Source organism: Apis cerana, linkage group LG16 (genome assembly GCF_029169275.1).
Source record: "Apis cerana isolate GH-2021 linkage group LG16, AcerK_1.0, whole genome shotgun sequence".
NCBI classification, from domain to species: domain Eukaryota; kingdom Metazoa; phylum Arthropoda; class Insecta; order Hymenoptera; family Apidae; genus Apis; species Apis cerana.
Genome location: NC_083867.1, coordinates 6998473 through 7019137, shown reverse-complemented (window position 1 = coordinate 7019137; position 20665 = coordinate 6998473). Strand labels below are relative to the sequence as shown.

The 20665-nt window shown below is 19.1% G+C and overlaps 6 protein-coding genes across 11 annotated transcripts; 4 read left to right on the top strand and 2 right to left on the bottom strand.

Moving 5' to 3' along the window:
• The first annotated feature begins 22 nt into the window (after window positions 1–22).
• Window positions 23–5544, top strand: LOC107999771 (uncharacterized protein C05D11.1). Of its 2 annotated transcripts, none has more exons than XM_017059790.3 (15): window positions 23–206; window positions 333–574; window positions 714–882; window positions 984–1147; window positions 1248–1766; window positions 1848–2102; window positions 2178–2351; window positions 2430–2669; window positions 2742–2922; window positions 2994–3246; window positions 3325–3511; window positions 3655–3798; window positions 3885–4195; window positions 4300–4356; window positions 5130–5544. In XM_017059790.3, coding segments are annotated over exons 1-15 (3081 nt in total). In that variant the 3' UTR covers window positions 5131–5544. The 2 variants fall into 2 exon arrangements, with proteins under 2 accessions (XP_016915279.2, XP_061942506.1); XM_062086522.1 differs by having other exon boundaries at window positions 4873–5544.
• Window positions 4487–6719, bottom strand: LOC107999743 (uncharacterized). The gene is made up of 3 exons (XM_062086526.1): window positions 6531–6719; window positions 5162–5498; window positions 4487–4975 (listed from the first exon to the last, which is right to left on the bottom strand). Exons 1-3 carry the CDS (start codon window positions 6677–6679, stop codon window positions 4766–4768), a joined length of 696 nt encoding a protein of 231 aa, XP_061942510.1. The 5' UTR covers window positions 6680–6719; the 3' UTR covers window positions 4487–4765.
• Window positions 6720–8058: 1339 nt separating this feature from the next.
• Window positions 8059–11098, bottom strand: LOC107999790 (ras-related protein Rab-14). The gene is made up of 7 exons (XM_062086516.1): window positions 10955–11098; window positions 10024–10136; window positions 9653–9779; window positions 9388–9505; window positions 9114–9232; window positions 8960–9028; window positions 8059–8847 (listed from the first exon to the last, which is right to left on the bottom strand). Exons 2-7 carry the CDS (start codon window positions 10127–10129, stop codon window positions 8730–8732), a joined length of 657 nt encoding a protein of 218 aa, XP_061942500.1. The 5' UTR covers window positions 10130–10136; window positions 10955–11098; the 3' UTR covers window positions 8059–8729.
• Window positions 11099–11146: 48 nt separating this feature from the next.
• Window positions 11147–17775, top strand: LOC133665605 (uncharacterized). Of its 4 annotated transcripts, none has more exons than XM_028667631.2 (4): window positions 11147–11285; window positions 12989–13083; window positions 14225–14449; window positions 17175–17775. In XM_028667631.2, the coding sequence occupies exons 2-4, from the start codon at window positions 13002–13004 to the stop codon at window positions 17192–17194; spliced, it is 327 nt and encodes a 108-aa protein (XP_028523432.1). In that variant the 5' UTR covers window positions 11147–11285; window positions 12989–13001; the 3' UTR covers window positions 17195–17775. The 4 variants fall into 4 exon arrangements, with proteins under 4 accessions (XP_028523432.1, XP_028523431.1, XP_061942503.1 ...); XM_028667630.2 differs by lacking the exon at window positions 11147–11285 and adding an exon at window positions 12232–12558; XM_062086519.1 differs by lacking the exon at window positions 11147–11285 and adding an exon at window positions 12232–12558 and having other exon boundaries at window positions 17144–17280.
• On the top strand, window positions 15101–20502 carry LOC133665606 (ankyrin repeat domain-containing protein 39). 2 transcript variants are annotated; one of them, XM_062086517.1, is made up of 3 exons: window positions 15101–15291; window positions 19328–19481; window positions 19569–20502. In XM_062086517.1, exons 2-3 carry the CDS (start codon window positions 19367–19369, stop codon window positions 20027–20029), a joined length of 576 nt encoding a protein of 191 aa, XP_061942501.1. In that variant the 5' UTR covers window positions 15101–15291; window positions 19328–19366; the 3' UTR covers window positions 20030–20502. The 2 variants fall into 2 exon arrangements, with proteins under 2 accessions (XP_061942501.1, XP_016915252.1); XM_017059763.2 differs by lacking the exon at window positions 15101–15291 and adding an exon at window positions 17913–18051.
• LOC107999748 (uncharacterized) lies at window positions 17215–19178 on the top strand. The gene is made up of 2 exons (XM_062086520.1): window positions 17215–17413; window positions 17877–19178. Exons 1-2 carry the CDS (start codon window positions 17215–17217, stop codon window positions 17978–17980), a joined length of 303 nt encoding a protein of 100 aa, XP_061942504.1. The 3' UTR covers window positions 17981–19178.
• Window positions 20503–20665: the final 163 nt, after the last annotated feature.

The window sequence follows — 20665 nt, the reverse complement described above, 5'->3', positions numbered from 1 at the left end:
TTTTAAAGTTAGCAGAAATTTAATGAGATATAACATGGCGCCGGTAGACAATTCACCAAGAGAAAACATGGGAGCATTTGACTTTATATATTCAATAAAAGCAAATGATACAATACCGGTACATATTTATAAATCCAGAGATACTGGAATTACTGTTTGTATTGCAGACGTTGAGGGACCTGTTGTAAATGGTTACTTTTGTCTTGGTAATTTCTTTTGTTTTTATATTTCTTATTATTTTAATATAGTGTTTATATTATATTATTATTTTATACACACACACACACACATACACACACACACACATGATGTATCTATTTTTATAAATTTAGCTACTGAGGCACATGATGATGATGGACTACCTCACACATTGGAACATCTTGTTTTCCTGGGTAGTGAGGATTATCCATACAAAGGTGTTTTGGACTTATTGGCCAATAGATGTTTAGCATCTGGTACCAATGCTGCAACACAAATTGATTCTACTTTTTATACTATGATAACTGCTGGAAGTGAAGGATTTCTATCTTTAATGCCTATATATTTAGATCATATACTTTACCCATTACTTACGGTATAATATATTATATATTATAAATTTTTATATATATATTATATATTATATACTATATTATATATTATATATTATATTTACATTATATATATAAAATATTTATAAAGTAATAAAATAAAAAAAAAATTTATTTTCTTAGGATGCAGCTTTTCTTACTGAAATACATCATGTTAATGGTGAAGGTGAAGATGCAGGTGTAGTTTATTGTGAAATGCAAGGGAAAGAAGCTACAGGAGAATATTTGGTATACATGGAACAGATAAGAGCACTTTTTCCTGGACGATGTGGTTACAAATCTAATGTAGGAGGTAAAAATATATAATTTCTTAAAAATTTTATAATCTCAAAATGAAAATATTAAATAATATATATTACTGTTTTTAAAAGAAAAATATTATATTTTTTTCAGGAGCATTAAAAAATTTAAGAGAAAGTACTAATAATGAAAAAATTAGAGAATACCATCAAGAATTTTATAGACCGGAGAATTTAACAATAGTAATTGCTGGTCAAGTGAAACATGCAGATGTATTTAAAGCACTACAAACCATAGAAAAGAAAATAATAGCAAAGGTATATATAAAATTATTTGTTATTAAATTTCATGCATTGTAATTTATTTTAAATTTTTTACTATTTGTATAACATAGTCAAAAAGTAACAAATGTTTTAGGGAAATAGAAATTTTTTTAAAAGACCTTGGCAAAATCCTATACCACCTCTTACTAAAACTGTTGATATAGATGTATATTATCCTTGTGATAATGAAGATAATGGAATAGTGAATGTTGCATGGAGGGGATCTTCTATTGATAATAAAATGTATGATCTTATTGGTTGTACATTACTTTTAAAATACCTCACAGATACATCAGTTAGTCCAGTGCAAAAAGAATTTGTTGAAATTGATGATGCATATGCCAGTAATGTTGGTTACTCTTATCCTAAATATACAATATCTGAACTATGTCTTGAATTTGAAAGTGTACCAAAATTAAAAATACCTTTGATAAAAGATCAATTGTTAAAAGTACTGAATGATGTGTATGAAAAAGGAATTGATATGAAACGAATGAAAACAGTTGTTCATAGACGTATTCTTGAAACTTTGAGTTGTTTAGAAAATGAACCTCATGATTCAGTTGCACATATGCTTTTTGGATATGCACTTTATGGTAATTCTAAGGATGATGTAAGTTTTAAATGAATATCGCAAAATATTTTATTTAAAAATATTTTTATAATAATGATATATTTGTTTCTATAATCTTAGTTGGATCAAAGAACGAATGAAATACAAGATTTTCGGAAATTAGAAACTGAGCCTGAATCTTATTGGTTAAATTTGTTAAAAACATATTTTATTGATCCTCCATTTGTAATAGTTAAAGGAATTCCTAGTTTAGAAAAAAAACATGAATTAACTGAAAAAGAAAAAGTTCGTGTTGCTAAACAGATTGAAAATTTAGGTAAAGAAGGTCTTCAAGAGAAAGAAAGAAAATTACAAGAAGCAATTGCTAAGAATAATGTATTTAATTTTATATTCATGTGTATATAAATATATATTTTTTTTGTTTTAACATTTTAATGAATACATTTTTAGATACCAGTACCAGATGAAATATTGAGTTCTGTTCCTATACCATCTACTCATCTTATCAATTTCCACTACATTAAAAGTTATACAACAGAAACGAGTAAACAACATTCTAGATTTGATGTATCGAAATTGCCATTTTATACATATTTGGATCATGTTAATACAAATTTTGTTTATGTATGTATAATTATGTTTATTATTTTTTTATTATTTGATATGATTATATATTTGACTGACTATACATTTTTTTTACAGATGTTTGTTATTATGAATACTTCAAATGTGAAAAAAGAATATAAACCTTACATTCCTTTATTGCTGGAAATAATAATGGAATGTCCAGTAATGAGAAATGGTCAACTCATTCCGTATGAAGAAATTGTAGCTGAATTGGAAGCTGATACTACAAACAATGCTACTGCACTTGGAGTTGGAATTAATTCTTCGAAATTTTCATGTGGATTATATAGTTATAGTGCTCTTTTAATACTTCAAGTAACAATTTTTTATATTAAATAAATTTTTTTCTATAATTATTTAATAATTTTAAATACTTGTTATTTTTAGATTGAAATTGAAAAATATGAAAAAGGTGTACAATGGATTAAAGAACTTTTATATGAAACTAAATTAACTCCAGATAGATTAAAAATAACAGCTGCAAAAATGGTAAATGATGTTGCTCAAGTTAAGAGACAAGGAAATAAAGTAGTAAATGATTTGATGAAAGGATTGATATATAATAAGGGTAAAAGAATGTTACGAGGAATTATATGTTATATAATTGTAAATAATAATAATAATATTTTGCATTTTTAGATAGCAATCCTTACACATCTAGTATGTTACGACAACAAAAATTCCTTAATAATGTTCTAGAACGTTTGAATAATGAAACAGGACAAAAAGAAATTGTATCTGAAATTGAATCAGTTAGAGAACTATTAACAATACCTAAAAACATGGTATTATACATGGCAACTAATGTGGATAAATTAACTGCTCAAGTACCAAATGTTTATAATCCATGGAACACTTACTTTTCTACTTTTGATACATCAAGCAAGATTAAGTTAGTTTATTTATACAATTTAAATTACAAATTACATATAAATATTTGCATATAAATCGTAAATATATAATTATACAGACTCGAAGCCATTCCTGATTCTACATTGATAAATTCTCCAGATGAAATTCCATTTAGAGGGTGTGTTACAGGATTAGGTAGCATAGAATCTTCTTATTTATGTCAGTGTTGTCCATGTATAAGTGATTACCAGAGTCCAGATCTAGCTCCTTTACTTGTTTGTATAAAATATTTAACTCAATTAGAGGTAAATAAATAATAATTGAATATAAGTATAAGAAATATAATTATATGATATATAATTTAATATTTATTTAATTAATATAATAATTTAATAATATTTAATTATGTTATATTTAATGTTTAATTTAAATATGAATATTACAAAAGGGTCCTATGTGGAAACTTATTAGAGGTCAGGGTCTATCTTATGGATATGCTATCTATCCTAAACCAAATGATGGCCTATTATATTTTTCACTTTATAAATCTACAAATGTTATAGCAGCTTATAAAGAAGCAAAATCAATTGTAGTAAGTATATTTAAATTATAATTAAGTAAATATTTGATATTTAAAATACAAATAGAATTATTATTTATTTATTAAATTAAATATAGGAAATTCATATTTTTGAAAATAAATGGGAAAAATTACTTTTTGAATCAGCAAAATCTTGTTTAATATTTGAAATTATTGAAAAAGAACAAAATGTAGGTGATTTAGTAGAACAATCATTACTGTCTTACTTTAAAAATGTACCACATGATTATACTCAACAAATGGTACAACATGTATCTGAAGTAACAATTGAAGATATGGATCGTATAGCATCACAATACTTAAAACCATTATTTGATCCAAAAGAATGTAGAACAACTGTTGTATGTCATCCATCGAAAGTACCGGAAATAGTTGATGCATTTAAAACGTAAGTAAATGATTTTTATATTAATATAATTAATATTAATATATTATATTATAAGTATATTATAAATTATATATATACATATATGTTGTATGTTTTTATTACAGATTCAATCACGATCTTAAATCGTATAATGTTCTTGAAGAAAGTTACTTAAATGACTGGTAAATTTAAAATAATAATTATCATTAATAAAGTAATTAATAATTAATTAGAAGAATATTCAAAAAAGTTAAAAGAAAACCATATATTACAATGTTTCTATTCGAACAGAAATTCAAAAAAAGAAACACATTTTTTATTCAAAAAATTTTTTATTTAAAAAAATCTTGTTAATTTACATTTATGCAAATTAACATAAATAATATTGAGAAATTAACATATTTGATTAAAATATATACATTTATAATTAAATAATTTTATAAATTTCGCATATTCGTGTATATTTTTTTATTTCCTTTACAAATTGTTATTTAAAATATAAATTAAAATAACTGACAAAATCAGTAATTAATAAAATTATTGAAATAATTTAATTTCTTATATATTTATATTGTTCATATTATACAGTAATTATGATGCTGATATATTTATTACTTCTAATGCTGATACACCTTTTTGTTTAATTGGTAAATAAACTCCACCATACATTTGTAAACCAAACATTGTAATATTTGCAGTGTCTAATGGTTCTACATCAGGTACTTCTCGTCCACGATAATATGGTTTAAAATTTTTCAAAGGCAATATCACAGTTGAAAAATCAATATTTGACATTGGTGCCTAATGTGATTTAATATGATTTTTATATTAAATTAACATATATTTGGAAATTATTTTTATTTAAAACTTTTTAAATAATTAATAATAATGTAATTTAAATATATCCAAAAAATTATTTTATTATAATTTAATAATTTTTTTATATTGTTTTTAGAAATAATTTAAAATAATGTAACTAAAATTTACCGTGAAAAATTGTTCATATGTTATATCTTTATTTGAATGAAGACCTTTGTGTCTAAGAACAACTTTATAGTAAATATTGCTGCCTTGTCCTCGACAATTGATTTCAACATTTTTAAAATTAGATAAATTTAAATTAGTAATTGTACGTATTCCTGCAAAACCTGCACCATTTAGTTGTGGATTCAAAAGAGTAAAGAATACAGCATATTGAAAAATTTGTGTTGTTTGCAATACTAAAACAGCTTTTGACTTTCCTACTGTTCTTACAGTATCAGATATTTCTTTCCAATTATCTACATTTTCTACAGTTGTAAAATCAAAAAGTATTTCTTTATGCCTAATAAATTATAAAAATAAAAAATAAATTTGATTATTTGAAAACATTTTTATTGTATTGCTCATTTACTGCAATAACAACAATATAAAAATTACAATTTTAAAATGAATCTAAATATTTTCAACCTTTGTAAAAATTAAAATTCATGAAAATTTTAAATTCTCATTTCAAATTTAAAATTCTATTAACAAAATGGTTATTTCTATATTAATAATTAAAAAATAATTTTTAAATTATGTCACTGCAGCGAATGAATAATATAATTATATGTAAGAATATTAAACTTTTTTTTTATAATTTTAAAATATTCTAAATTTTCATGTTTTAAACCATCATTGTTACTTTGCCTTAAACAAATGATAGAACTAGTATTTTTTTTTGAGCTTTATTTGTTAAATATGTTTATGTAAAAAAATATAAAAATTTTTGATATCAAATAAAATTTAACAAAAAAGAAATATTAAGATATAGATTGTAATATAGATGTAAAACTATAATATATTTTTTACGATATATAATAATAGAACATTTAAATGTTATTATTAAAACTTACAAATTAATAAATCTTTACAAATTTCTTGTATAACACGAGAAAAACAGGTTATAATAAATATGAATAAGAAATGCAATAAAAAATTATATTGTTAACATAATTTTTAATTATTATTATTATTAATTATTATTATTATCATTCATTATAACTATTAATAATTAATTTATAACTTTATATTAATATTTAATATACTATCATTTTAAAAACAATATTAAATAAAAGATTTAAGATATTCAACATATTACATATTATGAATTAAAATCAATTAAACTAAAAATATAACAAAGTAATTTTAAAATACTATTAAAATTTATTAAAATAAATAAATATAAAAAATAATTTTTTTTTTATAAAATTAATGTTATAAATATTTTTTAATTTTCACAAACAAACATTTATTCAAAATTATCTCATGAAATAAAATTAGATTTTTATAAAAAAAAATATATTGATATGTGTTGTTATTAAAAATAACTTACCCCTTTATTAAACAAAACATTATACCAATCATAAAAATAATATAAATATATTGATAATTCATTGTAGAACAATTTTTAACTTGAAAATTTACTATGTTATAACAATTTAATCTTTCTCTTATATGTCTGATGAAGTTAAATTTATACATCTAATTCAACTGTTACGTTTTATATTTTTAAATTATTTTTATAACGAATTTAGGCGGTAAAATTAAATATATTATTATTTAATATATGAAAAATATTATTAAATATTTTAAATTTATAATTTTTAAATTTATCAAACATAATTTAATGACTTGAGAACTTTTTTAATAATATAAAATAAATAATTCTAATAAGAAATTCTATTAAGAATAATTAAAATACAAAAAAAAATAATAATAAAATAAAATAAATCTAATAATTAGAAAAAAAATTATATTATATATTATAAATAAATATAAAATCTTTTTAAATTCATATTTTAAAATCATTTATAATAACTTAAAAATCCAAAATATGAAATAATGAGATATATATTTATCTATGTGAAGTAACATTATATCTATATATAATTGTATGACATCTTAAATTAAAGAGAAAATTAAACCAAATATACTATCAATTTTTTATATGATTTGTATTATCTCTATTTTTTTAAAGTTATAAAAAAATTATAATGATAATATATTTCTTCATGATTTTTATCTCAACATTAAGTAAAATCAATAATATTAATACAGCTATAATATAAATATTTATTTTTATTATTAATTATTTATATGTACAAGATATGAAAAATATATTGATGAGTAATTGAAATTTAAATTAGGTTTCAAACTTACATTATAAAATATCAATTATTTTAAATGAGTCTGAAAAATCTTGATCAAATTTATTTAAAATAATGTTTTGCATTTCTTATCAATATAAATTATAAGATAATTTTACAATATGTTAAATAGAATGTAAATACTAATTAATTAATCTATTAAACTAAAAATAACATAATGTTCTATCTTAAATTGTTCTTGCTTAAATAAATTCCTTGTTATTTATTTCAATCAAAGATAAAATATAAAATTGTAATTTTTAAAAAATTTACTACTAAACACAATATAGCTGTCAATTAAAATAATAAAAAATTTTAACTAATTTTTAAGTAATTTTTTTTTCATTTTTTAAAATTAATATAACATGAAATGAGAATAAAGATTAAACATATAATATCAAATATATAAATTAATACATTTTTAGTATTTTGCATAAGAATGTTGATAAATATAATGTAATGTCATGAAAAATATGTCTTATTAAAAGAAAGAACTGATAGTTTTTAAAATCTTTGAAATAATAGTAATGATAATAATGTATTGTATTATTAAATATTTTTTTTTATCAAATTAGAAACATAGAACATTCCAAAATACTTGAAAATTAAAATATTTTTCAAACTGAAAATAAAAATTATATATTTAAGTTTAAATTAGCAATTTATATGTTTTGTATGATATGAAAGTGGGGTTGTAGTTATGGAACACTAGAGTTGACATTAATTCTATTTTTCATTATGCGATTTTATGACAACTCTGATGCTATTGAGAAATTCAGATATATTAACAATCTTTTGCACTTAAGATTATAATACAATAACTTTCAAATTGCAAATTATATAACAAACATGATCAAACGTGCTCAATCTTGTTACACAAATTCAATTTACAATGATAAATGTTTATCTTATTTGGCTGTGTCATATTCACATTTATCATATTCTTTTGTGATCAAGTAAATATTTTATATCATGTACATGTACATGTGTACAATATACGTGTAAGATTTGTGAGTACAATATATTACCTAATATTCAATTTTTTTATGCAATAAAGTATACAGCATATGCAATAATATTTGCATATATGCAAATTACAATAACCATAAAAAAGCTTTAACATTGAAATATCAATATTATTTTCAATGTTAATACAAACTGTTATCAGTACAATTTATATGCATATGTAGACTAAATCATATATCTGTATTTCATTTCTGTAAATCAAATCTAACTAGAAAAAAAATTGATATCTCTCTTTGAATAGATCTCACATATGAAAGGGATAAAGACAGGAGACTATTTGCTTACTATACTTAGTACAAATCATATATGCATCAATAGTACCGATGAATTCATATTTCTATATACAAACAAATATAGACCTAACAGGAGCAAGAATCTTTTCCACCTTGTTGTTCATTAGATACACCTTGAAGATTAGTACGACCTGGTTGACTTGGATTATGTTGAACTCCAGATTCAGCTGCATTTAAATCCAAACTATAAACAAATTATTAAATTAAAATAATTAAATTGTTAAATAAAATTTTTAATAAAAATTTGAAATTGTATTAATCAAATTATATTATAACTAAAATCAGTTTTTACTGACCGGCCATCTTGTATACTTTGAAATATTTTTTTTGCTGTTTCCAAAAAGGCCTCTTCAACATTGTGGCCTCTAAGAAAAAAACATGAAATATAATTTTTTCTAATTATATAATTTTATTATAAATCTATATTTTAATTGCATATGTAAGGCTTACGTTTTTGCACTAGCTTCTACAAACATAAGACCATTTTCATCAGCAAATTGTTTTGCTTCTTCATATGTAACATCTCGTTGACCTTCTAAATCACTTTTATTTCCGATTAAAAATATAACCTGTAAATACAATATGTAAAATTTTTTGTTACATAAATAGTATAAACCTATTATTTATAGAGTATGAGAAATACATCATTCAACAGTTCTGCATCAATGTAGTTTACACTTTACAGACGTAAATACCATTATGTAAAATATCATATTTTGCATACAGTGCTTGGATTTGTTAAATTCCTTGTATCTGTAAGCCAGCTGCTAAGATGATTATAAGTTGAACGACGAGTTATATCATAGACCATTAATGCTCCAGCTGCACCTCGGTAATAAGATCTATAATATATATGTGTATATATGTATATATATATATATATATATATATATAGATCTATAATTATGTATAGACAAATATATATCTATTTTGTTATTGCCTTTTTTATTTAAAATATTACAATTTAATAATTATAAGAGCATATAGACCTAGTAACTGCTCTAAAACGTTCTTGACCAGCAGTGTCCCATATTTGTAATTTTATTTTTTGCCCTGCAACTTCAATAATTCTTGTTCCAAACTCAACACCAATAGTATGTGGGCAATCTGCCATAACTATAATATAGAAAAAATTTTCCATTTTATTTAAAAAAAAAAATTAATAATTTATATGAAATATAAATTTGCATTATTTATAAAGATTATAAAAATTATATTTTATTATTTTTAAATATTTTATTCATCTATAATAATATCAAAATATAAATTTATTTCTGATATAAAAATAATATATTTTTAACCTTTAATCATAACATCTTTATTCTATTCATTTTTTTCAACTATAATACTAATAACTTACATTTTTTTTCTGTAAATTGATGCAGTAAGCATGATTTTCCTACTCCCATATCTCCTATAATAATGTATTTGAAGATATAAGAATAATTATATGGTCCTGTTGACATGTTTTATCTGTAAATACATAATTTATAAATCTTTAAATTCTTGTAAAATATATAAATTAATATAATATAAGTTTATATATCAAAATCAATATTATATGCAATTTTTTTAATTTTCATGTTAATATAATATCTAAAATATAAATATATTAATAACAATAAACATTGTATAATTTAAAATAAAATTTATTAAGCATCTCATATATTAAAAATACATAACAAAAAAGAATCCATAAATGACAACAATAGAGTGGAAAAAAATTATAAAAAATATTTTTGTTATACATATAAATATAAATTTATATAAAAATAATTGTATGTATATCATTATACATAATCATTATAACATAATTGATAAATATAATATCAATATTTCAAACAAATTTTTCATAAATATTAAAATAATAAATAAAATTTTATTATAATTATTAATAAATTGAATGATCATTTTCTTAATAATGAATAAGTTCATAGAAAAGTTATATATATTAAATGATATCACATTAACATCAATCATTCTAAGAATATTATTTTATAGAAATTTAAATAATAATAGACTATGGTTATAAAAAAATAATAATACTATGTAAAGATATTATTCAAATGTTTTTCGATAAAACATTAATGATAAAATAATAATCGTTTAAATTACAATTATCACAATATTACTTAAAAATATTAAAGAAGTTATAAATTATTATATAAAAAAATATGATAATAGTAGTTTTGAAATTTATAAATACAAACAATCAAATTACAATTTCTTTGATGACAACTGTTTGCTACAAAAAAGTTTCTGATGTCAACAATGCATCGTTGTCTACTCACCGTTTTGCAGTATACTACTGTGGAATGTTTTCCCACAAACTGTATTATAAAGATTTTGTTAAAGTATTATTACTACATAAACAATAAGTACTTGTATTAAATATACAAATAATAATCGTAATAACGTAAATGTATTGCAATTCTTTATATCACGCGCAATATGGCAGATCACTGTCGCTAATAACGATGGCGGCGAATAAATGTCAAACCACCTGTCACTATTTTTTAATTGTTCTTTTTATTAATCTATATTAATGCGTTATACAAATTTAATTTTAATAATATAACTATTTATATTTTTAAAATATAAATAAAAATAATTTTTCCAGTTGTAAGTATAATATTTTCGAATCTATAATTTTGTTAGACCATAGAAAGATAAAGAAAGATAGATATCAGTTTATCATAATGACAATAATTCTGAGTATATAAATATAATACGAATTATAATATATTTCAAAATTAAATAATTAATCAAATTATTTGTTATATTATAAAAAAATCTCAAAATTTATGCTAAATTACATATATTTTTATATATCAAATATAAAAATTATTATTACCAATTGATATACGATTCATATGATTCATTACAAGTATATGAACCAACCGTATTTCAATTCTATCTAAACGAAGATATTGATTGGTTTTTTTTTCTTTTAATTTTATTTATAAAATTCATTGATATTTATTAATAATTAATAAGTATTTAAAAATTGCAATTACAATAAACAATGTAAATATTTTACTTTTATAATTAATATTTAAATATCTGAAATTATAATATATTCTTATGTATATAATAAATATTTATATAAAATATTTGTATAAAGATTAAAAATTTGTTTAATAATATAAATTATTGTTATACTTGTCTATTATAATATTCATATGTCATTAAATTTTATATATTATACAAAAATATAAAAAAATATACAAAATATCTTTATTATATTACAATTAATTACAATTTAAATAGAAATAAATAATTTATTTCTTTTTATACAGAAGATATAGTAATATAATTAAAAATATTTAATAATTTTTATTATAAATATATATAATATTTATGATATATATTTATAATATATATATATTTATGAATTTTTAATACAAAGCACATAAAAATTAAAATATAATTTAATTTAAGTAATTTAATTAATAATCTTTTTAATAACCTATTTAATAACCTTTATTTTAATTTATCTTTCTTCGTTTTTCATAAATTATATATTTCTAAATAATAGAAATTAAAATTATTTATGATAATTGAAAAATTATTGGAGGATTTTATTTAAAAAATAATAGATTTAAATTAAAAATCAAACAAATATTTATCAAATTTAAGTAATAGGGAATGAATGTTAATACTAACATAGTTTAGTTAGCATGCGCTTGTAACATGCAAGTGTTGTGTTATGTATTTATTCTTTAATGGTTAGAATTTATGTTTAACATAACTTTGTGAAGTTTTTCATAAGTTTGAAAGTCTTGATATTGTCGATAAAAATTTAATTTGCTTTACTGTTTTTGATTATCATTAAAATATAAGAAAATTTTTGGTTAAAAATAGTATTAGTGAATCAAAAAGTTTCTGTTAACAGGTGAATATACATAATTAATTTAAATATAAAAAGTTAGTGAATACTTATTTATAAAAATAAAAAATAAAAAATTTTAACTCATTGATAAAAATTAAATAATTTTGAAAAAATTGATAAATATATATCATTTATATCATAAATATTAAAAAAGAATATTATAAAGACTATCAATTATTAAACAATAATTTATTTTTTTATTTACATGTATATACATACATTATTTAAATAATAGATTAGTCAAATCAAAATTTTAATAAAGTTTGATAATAAATATTGTTAAATATTTCTATATATCATATTTGTATTTAAAATGTATTTTTATATTTAAGTTTTAGTTTTTATTATCAAAAATTTTTATATATATATTTATATACTCAAATGCATAACTATGTTTTAAATATAATTTAATTATTAAATAAATTTGTTTTAGAATAATATTACAGATGCCATACATTTTGGTACGTGGTAATCTTGCATCATATGGTCATCGATATCCATGGAGAGTTTTGGTATCAGGTCTTAAAGGTATAATTTTTTATTTAGAAATTCAAATACTTATATTACTTATTATATTCAAATATAATATATTACTATATATTATTTCATTATCATGTGTTAATGTGTTAATAATTTTAAAAATAAATTTAATGTTGATAATTGATATTTTCTAAATATGCAATAAATTTTTAATATCTTATATTTTTTATTTTATATTTCTCATAAAGAGAAATTTTTGGAAGTTTTTATTATTTATTTTCTATTATTTATATATTTTCATAATATATGTTATTATATCAAATAATATTGTGTGTGTGCGCGCGCGCACATGATATATGACATATACATTACATATATACAAAATATTTATATGTATATATTTTCCTTATGTTGCACGCGTGCGCACATAAACACAAAATAATAATAAAAATAGACGATAAATTATAAGTATATATTAAATATTGAATTTTTTTTTTGGAAAATTTTCAAAATATAATGTAATATTTATCATATATATAATATTTTTAATAAAATAATAAATAAATAAATATTCTGTTATTAATAAATAAAATTGTACTAATAATAATAATATTTTTCTAGCAATAATTAGTAATCATTCAATTAGTAATCAATCATATTAATCATTTTAATATACAAAAAATTCGTATTAAACACACACACACACACACACACACACACACAATATGCGCATATTATTTTTTTTATTCGGATTAATAACTTTGAATAAAAAAAATATTTTTAATTTATGAAATATATAAAAATAATATTGTAATATTTATCATAATTTATAATTGAAAATTTTAAATTTATTGATTTTTTTCATTTTATTTGAATTGATATTTTTCATAAATGTAAAAATAATATTAATGATTTTGAGTAAAATATTATATCTACTATCGTTTCTTCATCAATTATCATCATCTATTATCATGATAAAATGATAAAAATTATCATATAGATTGTAAATAAAATTGATTTTATTTCTTTTTATTTGAATCCGTTAGAATCTACGACTTTTTTACGACTTTTATATAATTCTTGTTTTCTGTTTTAATTCATATAAAAATCCAGAAAAAAAATATTGAAACAATAAAAAAAACACGAAATTACATCAAAATCTATATAATATTATTCACGTGTGTTGTAGCATCCGATATAGAACAATTGAGTCGTTTTGCTTCTGGAGGATATAGTGATGATTCGACAATAGTGTATTTACAACATCCTTGTGTAATATTAACTGCTTTAGAAGTTCTTGGTTACAAAGTCGTAGCATCTTCAAGTACTAGTGTTAAACAAGATTATAATGAATATATGTGGACTATGAGAAAAGATTTTTCTGAACCTGAACCTGAACCTGTTATTAAGACAGGTATGATATTACAACAATTACTTTTATTCTTATTAATAATAACGTGATTAGATACATTTACATATTTAATTAAAAATTGAATATACTATATTATATATATATATGTATGTATCTTTAATATTTTAAAATTGGAAAGAAATATGAATTTACAAAATATTTTTAATTTTAATATAAAATTTTTATTTAATATAAAATTAAAATAATGTATGTTATATAAATTATTTTAAACATCAGAGGAAAAAAAGTTATTAAATATATATATAAACAATAAAAATGTAATAAAAATAAATAAAAATAATAGCAACAATAATAAAATATATTTTATAATTTTTTTGTATATAATAATAATAATAATAATAATAATAATAGTAGTCGTAGTAGTGGTAGCAGTTATAGTAATAGTAGTAATAGTAGTAGTAATAATAGTAGCAGTAATAATAATAACAACAATAATAACAATAATAATAATAACAATAATGAAATCTTTTCTTTACTAAAAAGAATATACTATGATTAAATATAGATTCAATGTATTACAAAATATGTATACAATTCAATGTATACAAATGTACAATTCGTATTAATCTATTAATTTATTAAAAATGCTTATTTGTTTTTAGTATTTTTTGTTAAAATAACTATATTTCGATATAACTATATAACGATATTTCGAGTAATGCTGATTGTGAAATTATTCCATTATATTAAATTTTATAGAAATTATATATAATACATTATAGAAATTAAAATATTATTTATATAACTGAAAAATATTCGTTATCAATTTTATTATTCTTTTATAAAAATGGAAATAATCACAAATATAGTTTTAAAGAGGTTATGTATGTAATAATACGTTTAATTTGATATTATTAATTTTGTATCATATATATTTTATTATTTTATTTACGTATATTGTTTGGCATTCTATGCAATTCTAAATTTTCTGTTGTTATAAGCTAATATATATATATGTATATTAATAATTTTCGATATTACAAATTTTTTATTGATTTTTGTTATAAGCGTAAAAGTTGCATTATACGATATATTATTTCAATAAATTTCACAAATTTTAAATAATATTTTAAATAATAGATAATTAATAAATAAGATTGATTTGATGCTGTGCTAATTATATATTTTTGAATATAATATTCAATAAATTTCAATAAATTTCACAAATTTTAAATAAAATTTTAAATAATAGATAATTAATAGATAAGATTGATTTGATGCTGTGCTAATTATATATTTTTGAATATAATATTTAATATAAATTAATTATATTGTAATAATATCTTTTAATTTTTATGTATATTTTTTTACGTGAGTTAAATATTAGTTTTGATTCTGTATCTATATAATTATACATAAATAATATTATATAAATAAGTTTTTATTTTATTATTAAATGAATTTACTATTTTTAAAACTATAAATTTTATAAAATATATATAATAAATAAAACATATAAAATTAAAAAAAAAGTATAAATGATATATAATAAAACTAACTTAAGTGATTATTTTATAAATTTTATAATCATACATTCAAAGTATCATTATAATATGGAACAATATATGAGAGAAATGTCCAAAGTATTCAGAAAATATTAGATGTTTTTTTTATATAGATAGCATATCTTAAGAAAATAAATTTAATAATTTAAACAATATAAAATAAACAATAGATAATACTATAAACAATAGAGAAAAACAAAAATTGATTAAAATATTATATAAAATTATATATATATATATACACATACATACTTGTAAATATAAAACAGTAATATAACAAAATATGCATTTTTAATGATGCAAAATAATAAATGGAATTATTATATTATATTATAATATATGGATCAATCAAAATAGTATAATTGAAAATAATGATACTAAAAAAAATTGTTTAGTTAATAGTTTAATCTGAAGTTTGTTGCATTCTAAATTTGTATGATGCAATTTAAAGAAAAATAAGAAGGATAATTGACTAAATAAAATAGAAATAAAAATAATTTCATTTGTATTTTAATTTTATAAATTTTATCTGTTGAATTATATATATAATTACATTTTTATACATATGATTATATTTTTATTTTCTTCATTATAATTTATATAATGAAGAAAATATAAAATATTATTATTATATAAATATTATATATAAAATATTGATTTATCAATTTAAAATAAAATAATCTTTTTTTAAAATAAAATCGTCATAACGTATTTTGTATAATATTTTTAAGTAATATATTAGAAATATATTATTATAATATATATATATATATATATATATTATTATAATTATATTATTAGAAATATATTATATTATTATAATTATATTATTTTAATTAACATATATGTAATAACTTTTCTTTTCCTCTGCTATGTTGCTATAAAAAATTAAATCATAAATTTATGAAATTATATTAATTATATAAAATTATTATATAAATTTTACTTTTTTTATATACATAATTATAGATTTATTTTTTGTTAATATAGAAATATTCGATTTTTATTTAGGAAATTACATATAACTTATTATTATTGTGTATAATATCATTTTATCAATTTAAAAAAAATATTTTTTCTCTATTTAATGTGAAACATAGTACTAATCGAATTTTTTCTTTACAAGAGAAAATAAAAAAAATACAAAATATTTTTGTATTTTTTCCAACAGTATTTTAGAAGCAATATTTTTTTTTTAACAGTAAAAGACAACGAAGTCTAGCAACCCCTTTTAGCTGAACAATGTCGCAATCAGGAAATGCAATGATCGGAAAATTAGCCAATGTAATAAATGATGAAAATTACTATTATGTTGGTGTAAAAGCATCTCCATTTGCAAATGATTGTGTTGTCTTTGGTTTAAATTCGGATGAAATTTTGGCTCTTTCCAAGCGTTTTCCGAATTCTGGATCAGATGTGGTCAACGGTGTTATGATCAAAGGTTACCATTGTCTATTTTTTATACTTTTTTCACAGAATAATTGTAATTTTTTTAATTAATCAATTTCTTGAAATATTGTTATAATATAATTTGTAAAAGTATTATAAAAAATGCTAAAAAATCTCTAAAACAAATAAATGCAATTGCAGTCTTTAAATAATATATTTTATCAGGAAATTAATAATAAAAAATAATGATAATATATTAATAAAAATAGATTTATGATTAATGTTTTTTCTTGATAATATTTATTATATTTTTATCATTTAAAATTATTTTTAAATTTTTAATAATAAAATATAAAATTTATTATAAGAATATTATATATTAATAAATTCATAATAAAATGGCAATGATATTTTTTTAAGATATTATATTCAAATATTTTTATCAAAATTCAACATTAATATGTTTTATTAATACGATATTTCTTTTTTAATTTGAGCAATAAAATTTATTACAGGACCACCTTTTTCCATCATTAATGCCTTGGCAGAATTAGGATATCGAGTTATTTGTAGCACGGGGGAGGCCGAAATACTTTGGACATTGCAAAGGGAATTGTAAAGTCAACAATTTATATTCTCAGGATTATATTTATAAGAGAAAAGTACCATTTATATACAAGACAAATGCGAGTAAGCTTGCTAATATGCATGCAAATTGAAAAAAAAAAAATATTATATTATTTATTTATATACGAAAAATTTATACATGTAAAACACATAGTATATGAAATTCATTTTTATTATCAAATTTTTATCAACATTTTTTAACTTACTCTCGAGATATGTATTTTTTATGGGATATATTTGTATTAGTTAATAGTTTTTCATGAAAAATTTTGGCAATACTTTTCACATATTATATTCGTAAAAGGTATATAATAGATTCAAACAATCATCGAAATGTACATTAAATGCATTTAATTTTTGCAATTTTCAAGTGAATTTTAAATAAAAAGTCTTCAGTTCATTTTTATATGAATTAATAATAATAATAATAATAATAATAATAATAATAATAATAATAATAATAATAATGATAATGATAATGATATTAATAAGACTGTATAAGATATAGATTCCAGTTTCTACATATTTCCGATTAAATTAATGTTTTTCTTAGTAGTTAATTATTTTACTTATTAATATAAAAATGCATAGAAAACGATCATTAAGCAAGCATAAAATTATATAATAGAACATAGAAATGATAAAAAAAATATGCTTAATTTTATTAATTATTTTTAATTTGTGCAGAAATTATTAATTAACAGTTGTTTAAATAATACATTAAAATTCAGAATTTTTCTTTTAATAAAGAAATTTGATGCATTTGATATATCAAATTGCATGATATGCAATATGCATTTTAATTTTAAAAAAAATTGTTATTTTTTATCTATATTCGAAATATTATTTATAATATATAATGCATGGAATCAAAACTAGGATTGTTATATAATGTGCGATAAAATTTGTATCATATTCAATATGTGTTAGCACAGCATCACGCTTCGAAATGAAAAGAAATTATATACTAATTAATCGATATATTCTATTTATTACAAAATAATTGAAACACGATATGTTATGTACACATAAAAGTCAATTTTATATATCGACCTTATTTTCATATATGAATTCGATATATTCACTATATAAATATATATATATATAAAATATATGTAAACGAAATAAATTTTTTTGCATATTGTAAATGAAAATTTGTTAAAAAATATATAATTAATATAATCTAAAAATGCTTTTTTACATGTATATTTTCATTATTATTTATAATAATTTATCAAAAACTATTTTCCATCCATAATAATTTAATACTTAAACTTGTACAGCAAAGAGATTTTAAGTGCAATTTTTATTTATTTATATTTTTTTAATGGAACGATAGGTAAATCACTCAGGTACTAAGTCTGTGTCTATATTAAACATGGAGCATAATCATAGTTATAATGATCATAATAAATGCTGCAGTATAAGTACTAATGTCAGTGTTCATCAATCTCTAATGGAAATGGAGTTTGAACGTGGTATATGGTATGCTGGTAAATAATTAAATTTATTCAATTTTAAATACATTCTTTTAAATATTCAAGATTTTATTTTTTATTAATACTTTATGTAACTTTTAGCACAATATAATGATTTGGATCGTGTAAAGACATTATTGAAGAAAGGTGTTTCTGCTAACATAGAAGATTCAGCTGGATATACAGCATTACATTATGCAGCTAGAAACGGACATTATAAAATTTGTAATATGTTATTAGAAAATGATGCAGCCGTGAATGCACAAACACGCTGTGGTCGTGCCACTGCTCTACATAGAGCAGCTATGCAAGGTCATTGTAACATTGTTGAACTTTTATTAAAATATGATGCAAATCCTAATTTAAAAGATGCTGATGATTATACTCCTTTACATAAAGCACTTATAGCACGCTCAACATCAGTTTGTAAATTATTAATACCATGCACCAATCTATCATTGTTAAATAACAATATGCAAAGTATAGAACAATTGGTAAATGAAAAATTTCCTGACATTTTACCATTTTTATTGACATATATAAATAAAGAAAAAAATAAATGATAAATAAAAATAATTTGAAATTTCCAATTTTTATATATTAAAGAATAATATGAGTGTTATGATATATGTATTCAGTAAAACAAATAAGAAAAATGTAATATAATTATGAAATTATATTGTATTATTTATTGAATTATTTTAAGAATATTTGTCAAAATAAAATAATTTTTGATAAATAGATATAAAATGAAATCTTCATATTCGAAAATTTTAATAAATCTATAAAATGTGATTTTAAAAAAATATTGAATATTATATTTTGTATAACTTTTTTTTTAATTTATTAATAATTAATTCATAACTACATATAAATACATTTTTAATAAAGTGATCTATTCACTTTCACTTATATTGATATTTGAATATTTTGAATATTCAAGAGGTATATTTTTAATATTTAAAAGTAAAAAAAAATATTTTGTTAATAAATTGTAAATTTTTAATGAAATTAATAAAAGTAAAAATAAAGATTTCGTAAGATTTTATTTTGTATTTCATATATCATTATTATTATATATCATATTATCGATTATATTAATCAATTTAATGATAAAATTTGAATTATAATAAATATATATTAATTAAAAATAATTATTTATTATCTATTCATATAAATTCATAAAATCAAGATAAAAA

Coding starts and splice junctions, on each gene's coding strand:
- LOC107999748 (XM_062086520.1), top strand. CDS start 17,215: ATGTCGCAATCAGGAAATGCAATGATCGGAAAATTAGCCAATGTAATA. Junction 17,414..17,876: donor CAACGGTGTTATGATCAAAG/GTTACCATTGTC, acceptor AATTTATTACAG/GACCACCTTTTTCCATCATT.
- LOC133665605 (XM_028667633.2), top strand. CDS start 13,002: ATGCCATACATTTTGGTACGTGGTAATCTTGCATCATATGGTCATCGA. Junction 13,084..14,224: donor TTTGGTATCAGGTCTTAAAG/GTATAATTTTTT, acceptor CGTGTGTTGTAG/CATCCGATATAGAACAATTG.
- LOC107999771 (XM_062086522.1), top strand. CDS start 23: ATGAGATATAACATGGCGCCGGTAGACAATTCACCAAGAGAAAACATG. Junction 2,670..2,741: donor GTGCTCTTTTAATACTTCAA/GTAACAATTTTT, acceptor TGTTATTTTTAG/ATTGAAATTGAAAAATATGA. Junction 2,923..2,993: donor AGGATTGATATATAATAAGG/GTAAAAGAATGT, acceptor TTGCATTTTTAG/ATAGCAATCCTTACACATCT.
- LOC133665606 (XM_017059763.2), top strand. Junction 19,482..19,568: donor ACGTGGTATATGGTATGCTG/GTAAATAATTAA, acceptor TGTAACTTTTAG/CACAATATAATGATTTGGAT.
- LOC107999743 (XM_062086526.1), bottom strand. CDS start 6,679: ATGTATAAATTTAACTTCATCAGACATATAAGAGAAAGATTAAATTGT. Junction 5,499..6,530: donor ATGTTTTGTTTAATAAAGGG/GTAAGTTATTTT, acceptor ATAATTTATTAG/GCATAAAGAAATACTTTTTG. Junction 4,976..5,161: donor CATATGAACAATTTTTCACG/GTAAATTTTAGT, acceptor AAATCACATTAG/GCACCAATGTCAAATATTGA.
- LOC107999790 (XM_062086516.1), bottom strand. CDS start 10,129: ATGTCAACAGGACCATATAATTATTCTTATATCTTCAAATACATTATT. Junction 9,506..9,652: donor CGTTTTAGAGCAGTTACTAG/GTCTATATGCTC, acceptor TATATATTATAG/ATCTTATTACCGAGGTGCAG. Junction 9,233..9,387: donor ATTTAACAAATCCAAGCACT/GTATGCAAAATA, acceptor TTGTATTTACAG/GTTATATTTTTAATCGGAAA.